Source organism: Taurulus bubalis (assembly GCF_910589615.1).
Source record: "Taurulus bubalis genome assembly, chromosome: 18".
In the NCBI taxonomy this organism is placed as follows: Eukaryota; Metazoa; Chordata; class Actinopteri; order Perciformes; family Cottidae; genus Taurulus; species Taurulus bubalis.
The window spans coordinates 1,450,103-1,471,344 of record NC_136606.1 but is presented as its reverse complement, the minus strand read 5'-3'; the positions used below and the strand labels follow the sequence as shown (position 1 = coordinate 1,471,344).

At 46.7% G+C, this 21,242-nt stretch overlaps 2 protein-coding genes across 2 annotated transcripts in view; one reads left to right on the top strand and one right to left on the bottom strand.

Moving 5' to 3' along the window:
* Positions 1-1,032: 1,032 nt before the first annotated feature.
* LOC306750836 (clavesin-1-like) lies at positions 1,033-8,188 on the bottom strand (the record flags this gene model as incomplete). Its single annotated transcript, XM_079234312.1, has 7 exons — positions 1,033-1,111; positions 2,136-2,353; positions 2,576-2,686; positions 6,401-6,575; positions 6,955-7,073; positions 7,490-7,660; positions 8,090-8,188. 7 exons carry the CDS (start codon positions 8,186-8,188, stop codon positions 1,033-1,035), a joined length of 972 nt encoding a protein of 323 aa, XP_079090438.1.
* Positions 8,189-15,603: 7,415 nt separating this feature from the next.
* riok3 (RIO kinase 3 (yeast)) overlaps positions 15,604-21,242 on the top strand; it is a 7,559-nt gene continuing 1,920 nt past the window's right edge. Inside the window, exons 1-9 of the mRNA XM_079234316.1 lie at positions 15,604-15,806; positions 16,404-16,516; positions 16,656-16,798; positions 16,909-17,016; positions 17,633-17,742; positions 17,994-18,137; positions 18,213-18,340; positions 18,756-18,938; positions 20,337-20,580. Coding sequence (XP_079090442.1) covers positions 15,777-15,806; positions 16,404-16,516; positions 16,656-16,798; positions 16,909-17,016; positions 17,633-17,742; positions 17,994-18,137; positions 18,213-18,340; positions 18,756-18,938; positions 20,337-20,580 — 1,203 coding nt within the window. The 5' untranslated portion in view covers positions 15,604-15,776. The remainder of the gene's footprint in view (positions 15,807-16,403; positions 16,517-16,655; positions 16,799-16,908; positions 17,017-17,632; positions 17,743-17,993; positions 18,138-18,212; positions 18,341-18,755; positions 18,939-20,336; positions 20,581-21,242) is intronic.

The following is a 21,242-nucleotide window of genomic DNA, read 5'->3' as shown; positions in this document are numbered from 1 at the left end:
CTTTAAATATCTCGTAATAATACTTAGAACAATAATATACAATCCTCAGAATAATAATTAAGAATAAAAACAATCTTTCCCTTTGAGGTCAAAAGTGATAATTTGGCATCTTCTGGTTTCTTCACAGCACAAAATACCTTGTTTTTTTTATTTATTTTTGCTCCAGAAAGAAATATTTCACTTTGGCAGAACAGTTTTTTTTCTTCATGCATCCAGTCAAAGCATCATGTGTGGTGCTTTTATTTTGAAATGCTTGTGCAAAGTAGAAGTGATTTTTGTTATTAATGTATTTTTTACATGAAAGGAAAAAGATGACATTATTCTACCAAAGTGAAGTTTCTTTTGTGTCGTTTTCCTCCATTTTACTTCTTCCTCCTTCAGATTATCCGGACGTTAAAGTCGGTTAAATTCAAATATTTCGATTGAAATGTTGAGAAAATATTGACGGAGCCCAAAAATAACTTAAATAAAACTAAATAATAAATAACTTTTAGATCCACAGCTCAGAAAACACTGAAGATTAATGTTGTTGTTTTAATTCATCGTCTGTTCGCTGAGGTTTAAATAAAGTTTCGCCGATTGAACCTTAATGTTTCTGACAGAATTAACAAAACTTGAAGCAGAAGACGACAACACACACACACACACAAACTCTCTCTCTCTCTCTAGTGTGTGTGTGTGTGTGTGTGTGTGTGTGTGTGTGTGTGTGTCGTTGGACATCCATGGACAGATGCTGCCGGCTGGAGAGAAGCTCTGGGAGGCATTAGACGGCTCAGAGACAGGACTGTGTGTGTGTGTGTGTGTGTGTGTGTGTGTGTGTGCTGTCAGAGTTCAGGTCAACAGGACGCGATTTCAAATCCACCGGCTTAATACACAGCTGGTGTGTGTGTGTGTGTGTGTGTGTGTGTGTGTGTGTATATGTGTGTGTTTGTTTGCCTGTGTGTGTGACGGCTTGTGTGTGTGTGTGTGTGTGTGTGTGTGTGTGTGTGTGTGTGTGTGTGTGTGTGTGTGTGTGTGTGTGTGTGTGTGCGTTCAGTCCAGGGCCAGGAGCGGTGTGCTGGTCTCTCTGTCTGTTTGTCGTAGAGTTCCTGGTTCCACCGCCGACTGAGACCTGAAACACAGACACACATATTGAGAGGAGGAGGCTCCTCGCCTCCTAACCTCCTCTCCTCCTCTCCTCCTCACCTGCTAACCTCCTAATCTCCTCGCCTCCTAACCTGCTAACCTCCTAATCTCCTCGCCTCCTAACCTGCTCTCCTCCTCGCCTCCAAACCTCCTTGTCTCACCTCCTCATGGCCTCCTTGTCTCACCTCCTCCTAGCCTCCTTGTCTCACCTCCTCCTGACCTCCTTGTCTCACCTCCTCCTAACCACCTTGTCTCACCTCCTCATGGCCTCATTGTCTCACCTCCTCCTGACCTCCTTGTCTCACCTCCTCCTAACCACCTTGTCTCGCCTCCTCATGGCCTCCTCGTCTCACCTCCTCATGGCCTCCTTATCTCACCTCCTCATGGCCTCCTTGTCTCACCTCCTCCTAACCTCTTCGTCTCACCTCCTCGTCTCACCTCCTCATGGCCTCCTTGTCTCACCTCCTCATGGCCTCCTTGTCTCACCTCCTCCTAGCCTCCTTGTCTCACCTCCTCCTAACCTCCTCGTCTCACCTCCTCATGGCCTCCTTGTCTCGCCTCCTCATGGCCTCCTTGTCTCACCTCCTCCTGACCTCCTTGTCTCACCTCCTCCTAGCCTCCTTGTCTCACCTCCTCCTGACCTCCTTGTCTCACCTCCTCCTAACCACCTTGTCTCACCTCCTCATGGCCTCCTTGTCTCACCTCCTCATGGCCTCCTTGTCTCACCTCCTCCTAGCCTCCTTGTCTCACCTCCTCCTAACCTCCTCGTCTCACCTCCTCATGGCCTCCTTGTCTCGCCTCCTCATGGCCTCCTCGTCTCACCTCCTCATGGCCTCCTTGTCTCACCTCCTCCTAACCTCCTTGTCTCCCTCCTCCTAGCCTCCTTGTCTCCCCCCTCCTAGCCTCCTCGTCTCACCTCCTCATGGCCTCCTTGTCTCACCTCCTCCTAACCTCCTTGTCTCCCTCCTCCTAGCCTCCTTGTCTCCCCCCTCCTAGCCTCCTCGTCTCACCTCCTCATGGCCTCCTTGTCTCCCCCGCAGCCCTCCCGTACGTGCAGCGCGTCGTAGGTGAGCAGGTACTCGGTCTCGTCGCTGTAGTCCGGGCCCAGCAGGGTCCGGGCCCAGATGCCCATGTCGTAGGGGGGGAGCGTCCCACCAAACTCTGAGGGGAGGCACTCGGGCTGCAGGAGGAGGTGCAGCGAGTTCAGGTTGTTACCGTGGAGGAAGATCTGAGGGGGGAGGAAACAAGTAGAAGAAGCAAAGCGGGTAGGAAAGGAAACAAGAACAGGAGATGTGAGAAGGGGAGGATGCAAGGAGGAAGGAAGGATGAGAGGAGACAACGCAAGGAGAGGGTTAGAGAAGAGAGGAACATTAAATGGTGGAGGACAGAGCAAGTTAGGAGACGACAAGAGAACAGAAGAGGAAACACTGAAACGGGTCTGAGTCCTCACCCGTTTCCTGGTCTTGTCCTTGAGGAAGGGCTTGATGATGGTGTACATGGCGTGGATGTACCACGGCTGGTTCACGAAGTGGATTCCTCCAAACCGAGCCGGGAAACTGTCCTAAAGGGGACAAGAGGGAGGAGACAAGGAGAGGAGACAAGTTAGATGAGGACAGGAGACACAAAGAGGAGAAGAAACAAGGAAGGAAACAGGAGATGGGACTAAAGAAGAAAGTTACGGAGGTAACTACGGTTCTATGAATCCTTCCTGACCGCCAGAGGCTAGAACTGAGCGGGAACTTCCTCATATGGGTGATGCCCCTGAGGCTGCAGCACCTATATCCTCCACGGCACACCCCTCAGGGTTGCCCTTGACGTGGAGACCCTCCTGGTAGAATGACCCCTACTCCGGATGGCAGAGCACGTTCTCTCTGAATGCACAGGCCCTGGCCTCCACTATCAGTGGACTGGTGCTGCTTAGAAAGGGCACATCCCTTCTTAGGTCCACCATAGCAGACAAAAAGCTCCCAATGGGGGGTCAAACAGTGCTAGCTGGATCGGCTGGTTGAGATACGAGTTTGCCGGCACCCCTGGGGAAAAACTCTGCATTAGGCCACAGTGTGGCACCCGAACCACCTGAGTTCCACCTCAGACAAAAGTCTGTGGCCCTGTTGAAGAACCCTGAGGAGCGTTGGCAAGATCAGTGGAAATGGGGGGAAAGCATAAAGAAGGCCCTCTGGCCATCTTGACCCAGAGGACTGGTCCTCTCCGTCAAGGAGAACCAGTGGGGGCAGTGGGGCAAAGAGATCCACCTCTGCCTGCCGAAGAGACCCCAGATGCTGTGCACCACCTCATGGATGAAGCCAGCACTCCCCGATGGAGGCTTGTGACGGGAGAGGACGGTGGGCCTGAACTAGGGCGGACAACTAGGCGCCCAAGTTCCCTCGACATGAGTGAAAACGCACGTATGTCACTCTAGAAGCCAGCATGTCGGACCTAGCCCTCTTGGGGGGGGGGAGGCCTGCGACTCCCGAGAGCCAGCGTTTGAAACTGGTAGGTTGGGCTGGATTCGGCTGCTCTGGCGGGGGGAGGTCAACCTCCACCACGACCAATCTAGCCGCAGTTCATGCACGGGTTCTCCAAAAGAACCTCCCTCAGGTGCTCGAGGCCAAGACAAGAGGCAAAGGTCATGGCTGTCTTCGGGCTGGACAGGGGCCATGCAGCTACCATACTAGAGAGGGAGTGAGGACACTCTCCTCTCTAGTATGGTAGCGGTCATTACTGGTGTCCTAGCAGTAAGCCAACTGTGGAACAAGTCCTGTGGAAACAGGTCAGTCTGTCTAGTCTATAGCGAGGGCACTCTTCACTAGTCTGGTAGCTGTCAGAATTAGCGTGGTCTCCGTTAGCCTGAGTGGGGACACTCCGCTACCTATAACAGCCGCGATGTTTACCGGAGTCGACGTACATCGCCATCGCCTTAATTAGCCTCAGCAGCGTCCCATCAGTCAGCCTGAAGACGCGCTGCTCACTGAAAGCCGGCCGCGACCGTGTAGCGATAGCCACGCCGAACGGACGCGCTCTCGTTAGCACTTCACTTAGTTAGCAGGAGCGAGAGCGCTCTGCCAACCGTGGAATCTGCTGCTGTAGAAACAGTGTTAGTCGATCTCACGCGGGTGACGGTCGCCGACCTGTTTCCTCCTTCAGGCTACAGCTTGTCGAGAGACCCGCGACTCCGACCAACAAGGCTACAGGCGACGAGCTCTTCAGCTGTAGCTGATGCTAACATGCTAGTTAGCATCAGCTAAAGCTGTAGCTAACTGATGCTAGTTAGCCTGCGTAGCGAGAAGATGAAAACGGATCTCAGGATGCCGCCGTAACTTCTACCCGGCTGGAGGTCATCCGAGGTCACAGGTGACTTTGTTGTTATAAATACTCGACCTGCGAGACGGAAGATATCCAGTGTGAAGCAGCGTGAGGAAGGATGCAAGAAGAGGAAGCAGAGGAGAAGGAAAGGAGAGGAGAAGGAGAGGAAGAAGAAGAGGAGACAAGAGGAAAGGAAAGGAAACAATAGAGGGGAGGAAGAAGAAGAGGAAACAAGAGGAAAGGAAAGGAAACAGGAGAGGAGACAAAGACAGGACCTGATATATGACAGTATTGATCAGGTGTGTTACCTATATGAAAGTATTGATCAGGTATGTTACCTATATGAAAGTATTGATCAGGTATGTTACCTATATGTCTGTATTGATCAGGTATGTTACCTATATGTCAGTATTGATCAGGTATGTTACCTATATGAAAGTATTGATCAGGTATGTTACCTATATGAAAGTATTGATCAGGTGTGTTACCTATATGAAAGTATTGATCAGGTATGTTACCTATATGAAAGTATTGATCAGGTATGTTACCTATATGAAAGTATTGATCAGGTGTTTACCTGATATGTGTCAGTATTGATCAGGTGTTTACCTGATATATGACAGCATTGATCAGGTGTTTACCTGATATATGACAGTATTGATCAGGTGTTTACCTGATATGTGTCAGTATTGATCAGGTGTTTACCTGATATATGACAGTATTGATCAGGTGTTTACCTGATATGTGTCAGTATTGATCAGGTGTTTATCTGATATATGACAGCATTGATCAGGTGTTTACCTGATATATGACAGTATTGATCAGGTGTTTACCTGATATATGACAGTATTGATCAGGTGTGTTACTGATATGTCAGTATTGATCAGGTCTTCACCTATATGTCAGTATTGATCAGGTGTTTAACTGATATATGACAGTATTGATCAGGTGTTTACCTATATGACAGTATTGATCAGGTGTTTAACTGATATATGACAGTATTGATCAGGTGTGTTACCTATATGTCAGTATTGATCAGGTGTGTTACCTATATGAAAGTATTGATCAGGTGTGTTACCTATATGTCAGTATTGATCAGGTGTGTTACCTATATGAAAGTTTTGATCAGGTGTGTTACCTATATGAAAGTATTGATCAGGTGTGTTACCTATATGTCAGTATTGATCATGTGTTTACCTGATACATGACAGTATTGATCAGGTGTGTTACTAATATATCAGTATTGATCAGGTCTTCACCTATATGACAGTATTGATCAGGTGTTTACCTATATGTCAGTATTGATCAGGTCTTCACCTATATGACAGTATTGATCAGGTGTTTACCTCTATGTCAGTATTGATCAGGTGTTTACCTATATGACAGTATTGATCAGGTGTTTACCTATATGGCAGTATTGATCAGGTGTTTACCTATATGTCAGTATTGATCAGGTCTTCACCTATATGACAGTATTGATCAGGTGTTTACCTATATGTCAGTATTGATCAGGTCTTCACCTATATGACAGTATTGATCAGGTGTTTACCTATATGTCAGTATTGATCAGGTCTTCACCTATATGACAGTATTGATCAGGTGTTTACCTATATGTCAGTATTGATCAGGTGTTTACCTATATGGCAGTATTGATCAGGTGTTTACCTATATGGCAGTATTGATCAGGTGTTTACCTATTTGACAGTATTGATCAGGTGTTTACCTGATATATGACAGTATTGATCAGCTGTGTTACCTATATGACAGTATTGATCAGGTGTTTACCTATATGACAGTATTGATCAGGTGTTTACCTGATATATGACAGTATTGATCAGGTGTGTTACCTATATGACAGTATTGATCAGGTGTTTACCTGATATATGACAGTATGGATCAGGTGTTTACCTGATATATGACAGTATGGATCAGGTGTTTACCTGATATATGACAGTATGGATCAGGTGTTTACCTGCAGGCCCTCGATGGCCAGCTTCAGGATGTTGGGCGTGAGCTTGGACGCCTGCTTGAAGGAGAAGTTGCTCCAGTCGATGATGAGGACGAAACCGTTGATCTGGAGCTCCGGGTTCTCAATCAGAACCTCCAGAGAGAGAAGGATCGCCCGGAGGATGTCTGTGAAGGAGTTCCTGGAGGAGGAGAAGGAAGAGGAGGAGGAGGAGGAGGAGGAGGAGGAAGAAGAGGAGGAGGAGGAGGAAGAGGAGGAAGAGGAAGAAGAGGAGGAGGAGGAAGAGGAGGAGGAAGAGGAGGAGGATGAGGAAGAGGAGGAAGACGAGGAGGAGGAGGATGAGGAGGAAGAAAAGGTGGAGGAAGAAGAGATCAGGAACACTTCAATAGTTAAAGTGAGCGTGACGCTGCAAGTCTGAACGACTCATTAGGCTCTTTGTGTTCAATCAATAGAGTGTGTGTGTGTGTGTGTGTGTGTGTGTGTGTGTGTGTGTGTGTGTGTGTGTGCGTGTGTGTGTGTGTGTGTGTGTGTGTGTGTGTGTGTGTGTGTGTGTGTGTTACCTGCTCTGGTCCCAGTTGGAGGCGAACAGGATGAGGATCTTTCGGCCGTGTTGGTCTGGAGTCTCCAGAACGCCGGGGAAACCGTCCATCAACGCACGTTTGATACCGGGGTCGTCCACCTGAAGGAAACAAGGAAACAAGGAAACAAGGAAGCGAGAGAAGACAGTTTACTGTGTGTCTATCAAGGAAAGGAGAACATTAAATGATTTCAATCTGGTGGAGGGTTAACTATGCCAGCTACTTGTATTTAAGGAAAGGAAACAGGAGAGGAGTCATGGAGACGAGAGGAAAGGAAGCAGGAGAGGAGTCATGGAGACAAGAGGAAAGGAAGCAGGAAAGGAGTCATGGAGACGAGAGAAGGAAGCAGGAGAGGAGTCATGGAGACAAGAGGAAAGGAAGCAGGAGAGGAGTCATGGAGACGAGAGGAAAGGAAGCAGGAAAGGAGTCATAGTCTCATCTCTGAGATGTTCTCGGTCCAACTGATGGACACAACGCCTTCAAGGAAAGGACTCGAGACAAGGACACATCGTGCTACCTTGAAGCTCTGGAACATGTCCAGGTTCTGCTGTCTGAACTGGAAGTACTGGGCCAGCAGCCGGAACGTCTCCAGCTGGTTGAACTTCCTGGCTCTCAGGAAGCGGAGGATGAAGTCGTCGTCCGTCCGCAGGAAACCGATGTCGGGCCGCGACACGATCATGTCCCGCACCTCCTCGATCAACAGAGAGGGATCAATCACAGGGATCAACCACAGGGATCAACCACAGGGATCAACCACACATTCATGAGAGTACGAGGACTTGGAGTGAGGAAGACCTCCTAGTGAAGAGTTCTGCCCCCAATGTTGGGGCACCTGGGGTTAATAAGGTTTAACTGATTGTTTATTTCTTTTCTTTTAAAGCACTAAATGAATAAAAAAGAGAAAACAAGTCATGAAGGGAACAAATGGATTTAAAAACATGGAATAAAGCACCTGTGAGTCACGACAGAAAGTTTACATTGGTGGTTTACGGGGACCCCGGTCACCGTTAGCATGCTACCTGTTAGCATGCTACCTGTTAGCATGCTACCTGTTAGCATGCTACCTGTTAGCATGCTACCTGTTAGCATGCTACCGGTGACCAGCCTCGCCGCGTACCTGCTGGATGTCCTGGTGCAGCGTGTCGGGGTTCTCGTTCAGCTCCAGGCGAGCCTTCTCCGTGGTGTCCGAGCTCAGGCCGGCGTGGAGGTGAGTCATGGCGAGGTCTGACTCGTTTCCTTTTCTGTTTCCGATGTGCGATCGCGTGGCGTCGCCGTTGATTTGGTTGTTGCGATCGGACACAATCTCATTTGCTGTCTTTGAAGTGTTTTTAAAACTCCGTATTTACAAAAACAAAAACACGGATCCCGTCAGCGAGAGACAATCGTGGCGGTCGGCGGTGACCGGGGGTCAACAATCGTCGCTGCCGTCTTTTCTCCAAGCTGAGCGTTGTGTTTGTTTGTTTGTTTGTTTGTTTTTGTTTGTGTGTCCGCTGGACCGAGCCGCCCGTTCCGTGGACGCGTGGCTCAGCCGTTCACATCCTTTTTGTCCTAGTGGTGTTCCCGTCCGGCGTCTCTCGGCTCCCTCCGCCTCCGGCTCTCGCTCATCTTTCAGATTCCGGTTCGATCAGTCGACTCTCTGCTGCGTCATGATGAAGATGATGAAGACGACGACGAAGAAGATGAAGAAGAGTCCTGTTGTGTTGCTGCCCAGAGGTCAAAGGTCAGCAGGCAGCTGGGTCTGATGAGAGAGAGGAAGATTAGTTTGAGTTTTAGTGGCAGAATGTCGTACTTTTCTTGAACTTGTAATTCTTTAAACCTCAGTTTAGTGCGTTTCACTGCAGGTATTTGTACTTTACTTGAGTATTTATACTTCTACTGTACTACATCTCAGAGGTAACTATTGTACTTTTTACTGTACTACATCTCAGAGGTAAATACTACATACATCATAAATACAGGAATAGATGAAAACACTAGTAAAACATTTAAGGAAATAAATAAATATGGAAATGAATAATAACAAATAAATACAAACAGAAAATAATAATTGTGAAATACTTAAAAAATATATACAAAAAATAAATAATTTGTCAAATAAATAAATACATTTTATCTATTAATTTTTCTATTTCTGTGAATATGTATTTAATTTCAAATAAACCTGCAAAATAATTTGACATATGTATTTAATACAATGACAGCATTAGTCCTCCATACAATACATATCACATGTTATTTTTGGTGTATTAAGTGTTTGTTATTTTGGTTTTTATTATGATTAATTCTGCATACGATACACGTTCATAATATAGATTATATTGAGTATTATATTTCACTCATCTATCGATACAATGCATCTGTTGTTGCACCTGATGCTGTTAATGAGGGATCAATAAAGGTTATCTTTATCTCTGATGACACACACACACACACACACACACACACACACACACACACACACACACACACACACACACACACACACACACACTCTCCTCCCCCATCTGTCACACATCGTCCAATCTGTCCACTGAGACTCTTGAAGGTCCCACGAGCTCAATTCATTCCATCAGAGATCAAACATCAGAAGATACAATGTTGCTCTCATTGAGCCTGTTGGACTGATCTAAACACACACACACGCACACGCACACACACACACACACACACACATACACGCACACGCGCACGCACACACACATTAATGATAAAAGTCACCCTGGTGATGTATCGGCGGCTCCAAATGTCCTCACAAATATACATAAGTGAGCACGTGAATGTGGGCGGGACCTCTGGCGAGTCCTTTAAACAGAGAAGAAGGGAAGATGGAGACCCGAGACTGGAGACCTGGACCTGGAGACCTGGACCTGGAGACCTGGACCTGGAGACCTGGACCTGGAGACCTGGACCTGGAGACCTGGACCCACTAGACCCGCTGGCTCGGTCCCGGCCGTCCTGTCTGGCCCGACGGCCCTCCTCCTCCTCCTCTTCCTCCTCCTCCTCCTCCTCTGCTGGTGCTGCTGGTGATGCTGGTGCTGATGCTGGTGGCCATCGGCATCCCGCGGACCGAAATAAAATAATTAATAAATAAAAAAAAGAGATTTCCGTGTAATGAATGAAATAGAACCGAGCAGCAAGAAGAGCCCGTCGCGCGCAGCGCGGAGAGGCCGTGCGGGTCCGTGCGGGCTTTGCAGCGCGAGGAGGAGATGCGTTCTCACTTTGTGCTCCGAGGTGACGTCACGAAGCTCCCAGCGGCGGGTTTCAAAGTAAAAGAGCCTCGACTTCCGGTCGACGCTTCAAAACATAATGTATAAATGTTTTATTTGTGTAATTGCTCAAGTTATCAAACATGTTAAAGACACAAATGCAAGATGTGTTCTGTGTATTTAGCTTGACAAAGTCCTTTTGCTTCACAACATCAGGATCAGAATCGTTTCTTTGCCGAGTGCGTGACACAAGGGATGGCGCGTGAAGGTGCAGAACAGTAAACAATACGCAAAGTGCAATAATAGAGACACCATTTAAAGATGATTATGGTAAACAACTACGGAAGCGCATTGCATTCACTGGATAAAAAAAAATAGACCCCTTTTCTCGTAATTACGAGATCCTGATCTCGTAATTACGAGAAAAGAAAAAGGAAAAGGAAAAGGAAACGTCTGTAAATCCTCTTTCAGTGGCAATGATGGCGCAGTTTATCTGCTATTGTTAGCTTCTCGGTTTGAGACACTGGGAAATACTGATGTTTCTAAAACATGAGGATGATATTAAATGTAGTATGTCATCACTGCGCAGGCATCTCAAGGCGTTAGGATTGTTCAGGCGGAAAGCCCAGTCTGACGCGCTGGATGTCCTCTGTTTCTGCAGGAGCAGCTGAACCAACACGGGATGCTTCATGGACACAAATTCATGCATTTGAAATGCATCCAATCTGGTTTGGTAGTGACTGTAACGGACCTCTGAGAGTTTAAAGTATTGTAATAGTTTGTTCCTTTTTTTTTTGTCCTTTATTTTAGTCCGTTTTGTTACTGCAGTCGGTGCATTTCCGGTTGCGCTCTTATTTTGAAGGTACAAACAACGGAAGTTGTTAGTAAGAAACGGGCAGAAGGAAAAGTTGCCAAAACAACAGAAAACAGTGATAACAAGGTTACGGATGTATTAGTTTAGCACCTGGCTGATATGGGCACAAGGTCTGCACCTGTTCAAGTTCATGTTTTGATCAAATATTGTTTTAGATGGTTACGTTTTTTGTCTGTGTCAGAGCTTAAGCTAACCAACTGCTATTTCCGTTTTTCTTCATCGTTCTTACGGTGACTTCAATAAACCTTTACGAACCATCACTAAAAGACTCCAGACTATAATTCTGCCGGGGATCCTGCAGTGACTCAAAGAACTGTGCGGAACCTGTTAAACATCCTAGATCCCCAAGGAGGAGCTAAGGCAACGGAACCGTCTAAGAAGACGCCTGTACACACACATGCACACAGACTGTACACACACATGCACACAGACTGTACACACACATGCATACAGACTGTACACACACATGCATACAGACTGTACACACACACGCATACAGACTGTACACACACACGCATACAGACTGTACACACACATGCATACAGACTGTACACACACATGCATACAGACTGTACACACACATGCATACAGACTGTACACACACATGCATACAGACTGTACACACACACGCATACAGACTGTACACACACATGCATACAGACTGTACACACACATGCATACAGACTGTACACACACATGCATACAGACTGTACACACACATGCATACAGACTGTACACACACATGCATACAGACTGTACACACACATGCATAGAGACTCCTGTACACACACATGCATACAGACTGTACACACACATGCATAGAGACTCCTGTACACACACACGCATACAGACTGTACACACACATGCATACAGACTGTACACACACATGCATACAGACGCCTGTACACACACATGCATACAGACTGTACACACACATGCATACAGACGCCTGTACACACACATGCATACAGACTGTACACACACATGCATACAGACGCCTGTACACACACATGCATACAGACTGTACACACACATGCATACAGACGCCTGTACACACACATGCATACAGACTGTACACACACATGCATACAGACTGTACACACACATGCATACAGACTGTACACACACATGCATAGAGACTCCTGTACACACACATGCATACAGACTGTACACACACATGCATACAGACTGTACACACACATGCATACAGACTCCTGTACACACACATGCATACAGACTGTACACACACATGCATACAGACTGTACACACACATGCATAGAGACTCCTGTACACACACATGCATACAGACTGTACACACACATGCATAGAGACTCCTGTACACACACATGCATACAGACTGTACACACACATGCATACAGACTGTACACACACATGCATACAGACTGTACACACACATGCATACAGACTGTACACACACATGCATAGAGACTCCTGTACACACACATGCATACAGACTGTACACACACATGCATAGAGACTCCTGTACACACACATGCATACAGACTGTACACACACATGCATACAGACTGTACACACACACGCATACAGACTGTACACACACATGCATACAGACTGTACACACACATGCATACAGACTGTACACACACACGCATACAGACTGTACACACACATGCATACAGACTGTACACACACATGCATACAGACTGTACACACACATGCATACAGACTGTACACACACATGCATACAGACTGTACACACACATGCATACAGACTGTACACACACATGCATAGAGACTCCTGTACACACACATGCATACAGACTGTACACACACATGCATAGAGACTCCTGTACACACACACGCATACAGACTGTACACACACATGCATACAGACTGTACACACACATGCATACAGACGCCTGTACACACACATGCATACAGACTGTACACACACATGCATACAGACGCCTGTACACACACATGCATACAGACTGTACACACACATGCATACAGACGCCTGTACACACACATGCATACAGACTGTACACACACATGCATACAGACGCCTGTACACACACATGCATACAGACTGTACACACACATGCATACAGACTGTACACACACATGCATACAGACTGTACACACACATGCATAGAGACTCCTGTACACACACATGCATACAGACTGTACACACACATGCATACAGACTGTACACACACATGCATACAGACTCCTGTACACACACATGCATACAGACTGTACACACACATGCATACAGACTGTACACACACATGCATAGAGACTCCTGTACACACACATGCATACAGACTGTACACACACATGCATAGAGACTCCTGTACACACACATGCATACAGACTGTACACACACATGCATACAGACTGTACACACACATGCATACAGACTGTACACACACATGCATACAGACTGTACACACACATGCATACAGACGCCTGTACACACACATGCATACAGACTGTACACACACATGCATACAGACGCCTGTACACACACATGCATACAGACTGTACACACACATGCATACAGACGCCTGTACACACACATGCATACAGACTGTACACACACATGCATACAGACGCCTGTACACACACATGCATACAGACTGTACACACACATGCATACAGACTGTACACACACATGCATACAGACTGTACACACACATGCATACAGACTCCTGTACACACACATGCATAGAGACTCCTGTACACACACATGCATACAGACTGTACACACACATGCATACAGACTGTACACACACATGCATACAGACTCCTGTACACACACATGCATACAGACTGTACACACACATGCATACAGACTGTACACACACATGCATAGAGACTCCTGTACACACACATGCATACAGACTGTACACACACATGCATAGAGACTCCTGTACACACACATGCATACAGACTGTACACACACATGCATACAGACTCCTGTACACACACATGCATACAGACTGTACACACACATGCATACAGACTGTACACACACACGCATACAGACTGTACACACACATGCATACAGACTGTACACACACATGCATACAGACTGTACACACACATGCATACAGACTGTACACACACACGCATACAGACTGTACACACACATGCATACAGACTGTACACACACATGCATACAGACTGTACACACACATGCATACAGACTGTACACACACATGCATAGAGACTGTACACACACATGCATACAGACTGTACACACACATGCATACAGACTGTACACACACATGCATACAGACTGTACACACACATGCATACAGACGCCTGTACACATTTACCAGTATGGCACCTTCTGTAATCAGGTCAGGATCTCGTAATTACGAGATCTTTTCTCGTAATTACGAGATCAGGATGTCGTAATTACGAGAAAAGGGGTCTATTTTTTTTTCATCCAGTGAACGCAATGCGCTTCCGTAAACAACAACCAGATAACAGTACTTTAAAACAAGTATTATGAAATAAAAGTGAAATGTGTATTTTAATAAGAAAAGGAAAGATGTGCATGGAAATTGTCCTTGGATGTGAGAGTCAGATAAAGCACATGTGCTTCAGATAAAAGGACATATGGACATAAAGACGGGATTAAAGAAATACATTATTATTGTTAATAAAATAACAATGAGAAAACTAAACATAAAATGCATAATACAGGATGGAAAATAAAACCCATTGAATTATAATAATACAAAATAAAGCATGTTATTAAGTAAAATGCAGCATTTTAAAAGAAGTGCAGCAGTGTAGTAGCTTGTATAATATATAACAATAATTCTACGATTTTATTGTGAAGTCACACTGCACTCGTTTCCGGTCGTCCTCCTGTCAACACTCTGGTTTGACCTATGCGCGCTCTTGTCTGCGAGGCTGACGGCCGTGCGCGTGCACAAGGAAACCTGGACAGATTGTAGGTTGTACGCGCACGCAGTGACTGGTAACCGCAAATACAGTATATGTATTTATTAAAGCTAAAAGAAGTCCGTTAAACACAATGTAAATTATCTTATTACTGACAGTATTTTGATAAAAACAAACATCATGTTTATCTATTTTGCATATAAATAGATAAATATGATGTTTTTTTATAGATAAATATGATGGGTTTTTTTCCAAAAATATATATATATATATATTTTTTTTTTAAATAGATAAATATGTTGGGTTTAAAAAAAAATATATATATATATTATGGCTTTTTTTTTTAAATAATAAATTTAAATAAAAGGAATTATATTTATTAAGCATATATAAATAATATATAATTCCTTTTATTTCAATTTCAATTTTTGTTCGCATATATTGATGGTGTAGTCATATTTTATTTGTATTCTATTCTATCTATCTATCGTAGGGGCTTTTATTTTGAAGGCGTACAGTAGCCCTCCTCGCGTGATGACGTACTTCCGCTTGAGCAGAGGTCCACTCAGCCGGGGAACCGCTCACAGAAAGCCGCTCTCCTCCTTCCAGCCGTCCGTCATAACAACCCGAACAACGTTGGTTCCGGACTCCTGAAGAGGTTGTGTGTTCTCTCTGAGGTTGTGTGTCCGCCTGTGTGTCGGTGTCACGTCGCGAGGCCTGGTTGTTGCTCTTTTTCAGGCTTTCTGTGTGTTCGAAGCTCCTCCAGCGTTGCCGTTCACTCTTCAGGGGAAAGGATCGATTAATCGTCGTTGTGGTGATCATGGATCAATCGGTAGTCGAAGCTCCAAAGGTGAGAGAACCTCCGCGTTCAAGGTGCGCGATGACGTCACGACCTTAAATTAGCCTCCTCGCGCTCCTCTGCCGCTTTAAGTCCTTTTAAATATGAACACGCGACGTCTTCGGGTGTCGGTCCACTTCCGGGTTTTCTTTCATTGTTTTTTAAGTGTTTAATTTGAAGAATTAATAATAGTTGTGTTTTGACCGTGACGTCATCGGGCACGTTTTACGTTTTTTATACAAACAAGACGATGAATAATTTCGTCTATAAATATTGTGGGCGTGGCCATGGAAACGCGAGGGGGCGTGGTTTAGCGCAGACATGTCTGAACTTGTCTGTCCAGCGCAGGGCCTCGAACCCGGAACCCTCAGGCCTCATGACGTCACCTGGTCAATGGCTGCGAGGCTGTGAACATGAATAACAGCATATGAATAACAGCACTTTACCGTGATAAATATGTGTTCAAGCGTGGGTATTTAAACAAAATGCTTTTCACTTATATTGTTATAATAATATAATGTATTTAAACAGAGTCTGAGAGGTCCTGTTCTTTGATATAAACCAGTTTAAATATGTTTAAATGATGATAATAATATAATGTTGTTGCAGAGTCCCTGGGGGCCCGTGGCCCCGGAGCCTCTCAGCTGCTCTCTGACTGAAGTGATGAGCGAACAGCTGGCGAAACAACTGGAGGACGAGAACAAGACGCCCACCCTCACAGAGTACGCTGTGTGTGTGTGTGTGTGTGTGTGCGTGTGTGTGTGTGTGCGTGTGCGTGTGTGTGCGTGTGTGTGTCAGTACTTTTTAGTTTTACCAGCGCTTACCATCATGTCCTAGGTAGTAAACTCTCTCCCCCCCCAGCCCCTCAGCAGACCTCTTCCCGTCAGACTCCTCTGAGACGACCAGCGACTTGATGCTCGCTAAGATGCTTCAGCTGCAGTTCGACAAAGAGTTTGATGATCAGCTCCGTCGGGAGGAGAAGAAGTTCAACGGGGACAGCAAAGGTACGCCTCACCTGGTGGAGCCTCACCTGGTGGAGTCTCACCTGTTGTAATGTCTCACCTGTTGGAAGTGAGACAGGTGTGCTGACTGACTCACCTGTCTCTCTCTCCAGTGTCCATCTCCTTTGAGAACTACCGCATGGTTCATCCGTATGAAGACAGCGACAGCTCCGAGGACGAGGTGGACTGGCAGGACACGAGACACGACCCCTACCGCGCCGGTACGCCTGCACACGGGGAGTGTGGCTTTAGAATTTGTTTATAATTATTATTATTATTATAATATTTGTTTTCTTTTTTGTGTACATTTTACAATTCCACGTACAAATATTTACTAGAGCGCCAAATGTTTATATGAGTCTAGTTTGAGTCTGTAACTCATGTAAACTGAGAATAAAATGATTGAAAGAAAAAACAACAAAGAATTTGAAACCAACGCACGCGAGACAATAAAATTATAAAAAGGAAATGGAATTAAAAGTTATAATTATGGAAGTAAAACAGCATGAAATAACAACTAAATTAATACAGTAGAAAAACATTTTGCAACTAAAATACAATTAAATAAAATGTAAATGAAATGTAAACAATTTTTTTTTTAAATAGCTGTTGTTTACTCGTGAGGTGTTCCTGTTATTTTGTCCAGCCTACAGTGCTAAAACAATACACTTTAGGAATATTTATTTAGTGTTTCCACAACTTGACGTGTTGAACCACAGGCTTTACGTGTCCGTCAGGTCACCCTATTGATCACCCTATTGATCACCCTATTGATCACCCTATTGATCACCGTATTGATCACAGCGGTTCGTGTTTCTGTGTTCGATTCCCTTTCAGAAAAGCCTCAGACGACGCCGAGGAAAGGTTTCACCGGCAAAGGGAAGAACATCACCACCAAACACGACGCGGTGGCCTGCGGACGCAAGAACACGGCGCGCATGGACAACGTGAGGAACAGAACCAACAACCCATCGCTTATGATCATATTAACACATTTATGATTACTAGCTCTCCTCCTGCTAATTTCTCCGTTAGCGGTGCTGCTAACGTTACTAGCGCTCCTCCTGTTGGTCTAAACACTTATTGGTCACATGATCAGAGACTAGAGAAACATCCACGATGTCCTGATCACATGCTCTATATGAATATTGGAGTATAATGTTATCGAGAGATTTTATTTCCGTCCTCTCGTCCTCAGTTTGCTCCTGAGGTGCTCGTGGGGGACGGGCTGGGGATGGACCTGAAGTTGTCCAACCAGGTGTTCAACGCCCTGAAGCAGCACTGCCACAGCGAGCAGAGACGCAGCGCCAGGCTGCACGAGAAGAAGGAGCACTCCACCGCTGTACGTAGAAATACACCTTTATTTATACTACAAAACACTTCTATTGTCCTCGTTGTTAAACGCGCGTCTCTTCAGGAACAAGCGGTGGATCCTCGCACTCGTCTGCTGATGTACAAGATGGTGAACGCCGGCGTTCTGGAGAACATCAACGGCTGCATCAGCACCGGAAAGGAGTCGGTCGTGTTCCACGCCAACGGAGGAAGGTGGGTGGCGGTCGGGTTTACTTTTACGATCACTAAGGCTAGAAATGAATAAAACGCATATCACATGACACTTTGCATACACTGTGTGTACACAGGAAGTATAAGAATAATCATAATGATATAAGTGTTGTCGTGATTGACGAGCAGGAAGTGAACGTGGGCGACCTCCGTACATTCCTCAGTCCACATACGGTCACTTCCTGTTACCTGGTTGCAAGAAAACAAGATGGCGACGGCCCCTTGCTGTACACAGTCTGTGGCCGGAATGTTTTACTGCGTCTAAAACGCTGGAGTTTAGTGGACGTAAACGTTGAGGAAAACGAGCTCAGAACGTTCTTCTTCTCTGGTATTTGATGCATCGTTGACGCCGACGTTTACCGGAGGTTTGAAAGCGTCTGATTGGCTCTCGTTGCAGCCTGGAGGAGGAGCCTGTTCCCGCCGAGGTGGTGCTGAAGGTCTTCAAGACGACGCTCAACGAGTTCAAGAACCGCGACCGCTACATCAAAGACGACTACCGCTTCATCGACCGCTTCAGCAAGCTGAACCCGCGCAAGGTCATCCGGCTGTGGGCCGAGAAGGAGATGCACAACCTGACCAGGTGAACGCACGACCTGACCAGGTGAACGCACGACCTGACCAGGTGAACACACAACCTGACCAGGTGAACGCACGACCTGACCAGGTGAACACACGACCTGACCAGGTGAACGCACAACCTGACCAGGTGAACGCACGCACGACCTGACCAGGTGAACGCACGCACGACCTGACCAGGTGAACGCACGCACGACCTGACCAGGTGAACGCACGCACGACCTGACCAGGTGAACGCACGCACGACCTGACCAGGTGAACGCACGACCTGACCAGGTGAACACACGCACGACCTGACCAGGTGAACGCACGCACGACCTGACCAGGTGAACACACGACCTGACCAGGTGAACGCACGACCTGACCAGGTGAACACACGCACAACCTGACCAGGTGAACGCACGACCTGACCAGGTGAACACACGACCTGACCAGGTGAACACACAACCTGACCAGGTGAACGCACAACCTGACCAGGTGAACGCACGACCTGACCAGGTGAACACACGCACAACCTGACCAGGTGAACGCACGACCTGACCAGGTGAACACACGACCTGACCAGGTGAACGCACAACCTGACCAGGTGAACGCACGCACGACCTGACCAGGTGAACGCACGCACGACCTGACCAGGTGAACGCACGCACGACCTGACCAGGTGAACGCACGACCTGACCAGGTGAACACACGCACGACCTGACCAGGTGAACGCACGCACGACCTGACCAGGTGAACACACGACCTGACCAGGTGAACGCACGACCTGACCAGGTGAACACACGCACAACCTGACCAGGTGAACGCACGACCTGACCAGGTGAACACACGACCTGACCAGGTGAACGCACAACCTGACCAGGTGAACGCACGACCTGACCAGGTGAACACACGACCTGACCAGGTGAACGCACAACCTGACCAGGTGAACGCACGACCTGACCAGGTGAACACACGACCTGACCAGGTGAACGCACAACCTGACCAGGTGAACGCACGCACGACCTGACCAGGTGAACGCACGCACGACCTGACCAGGTGAACGCACGCACGACCTGACCAGGTGAACACACGCATGACCTGACCAGGTGAACACACGCATGACCTGACCAGGTGAACACACGCATGACCTGACCAGGTGAACACACGCACGACCTGACCAGGTGAACACACGCACGACCTGACCAGGTGAACACACGCACGACCTGACCAGGTGAACACACGCATGACCTGACCAGGTGAACACACGCATGACCTGACCAGGTGAACACACGCATGACCTGACCAGGTGAACGCACGACCTGACCAGGTGAACACACGACCTGTTTATAGAGACATTTAGAGACCGTTTGAAGACTTTTAGAGTCGTTTAAAGACGTCTAAAGGTAACTGTGCCCTCCAGGATGAAGAAGGCTCAGATCCCGTGTCCCGACGTGGTTCTGCTGAAGAAGCACATCCTGGTGATGTCGTTCATCGGGAAAGACCACGTTCCTGCTCCCAAACTCAAGGACGTGCTGCTGAGCGCTGAGGACACGAAGGACGCCTTCTACCAGGTCCTCCGCGTACGTATACACAGGACTACACAGTACTACACAGTACTACACAGGACTACACAGTACTACACAGGACTACACAGGACTACACAGTACTACACAGTACTACACAGGACTACACAGTACTACACAGTACTACACAGGACTACACAGGACTACACAGTACTACACAGGACTACACAGGACTACACAGTACTACACAGTACTACACAGTACTACACACCAGGTCCTCCACGTACGTATACACAGTACTACACAGTACTACACAGGACTACACAGTACTACACAGTACTACACAGTACTACACACCAGGTCCTCCACGTACGTATACACAGGACTACACAGGACTACACAGGACTACACAGTACTACACAGGACTACACACCAGGTCCTCCACTTACGTATACACAGGACTACACAGTACTACACAGTACTACACACCAGGTCCTCCACGTACGTATACACAGGACTACACAGTACTACACAGTACTACACACCAGGTCCTCCACGTACGTATACACAGGACTACACAGGACTACACAGGACTACACACCAGGTCCTCCACGTACGTATACACAGTACTACACAGGACTACACAGGACTACACAGGACTACACAGGACTACACAGGACTACACAGTACTACACAGGACTACACACCAGGTCCTCCATGTACGAGTACTGCGCAGAGTGTACTGCATTAAACTTCTAATTAGAGCAGCAATACTATTATAATATTAATAATAATATTCATAA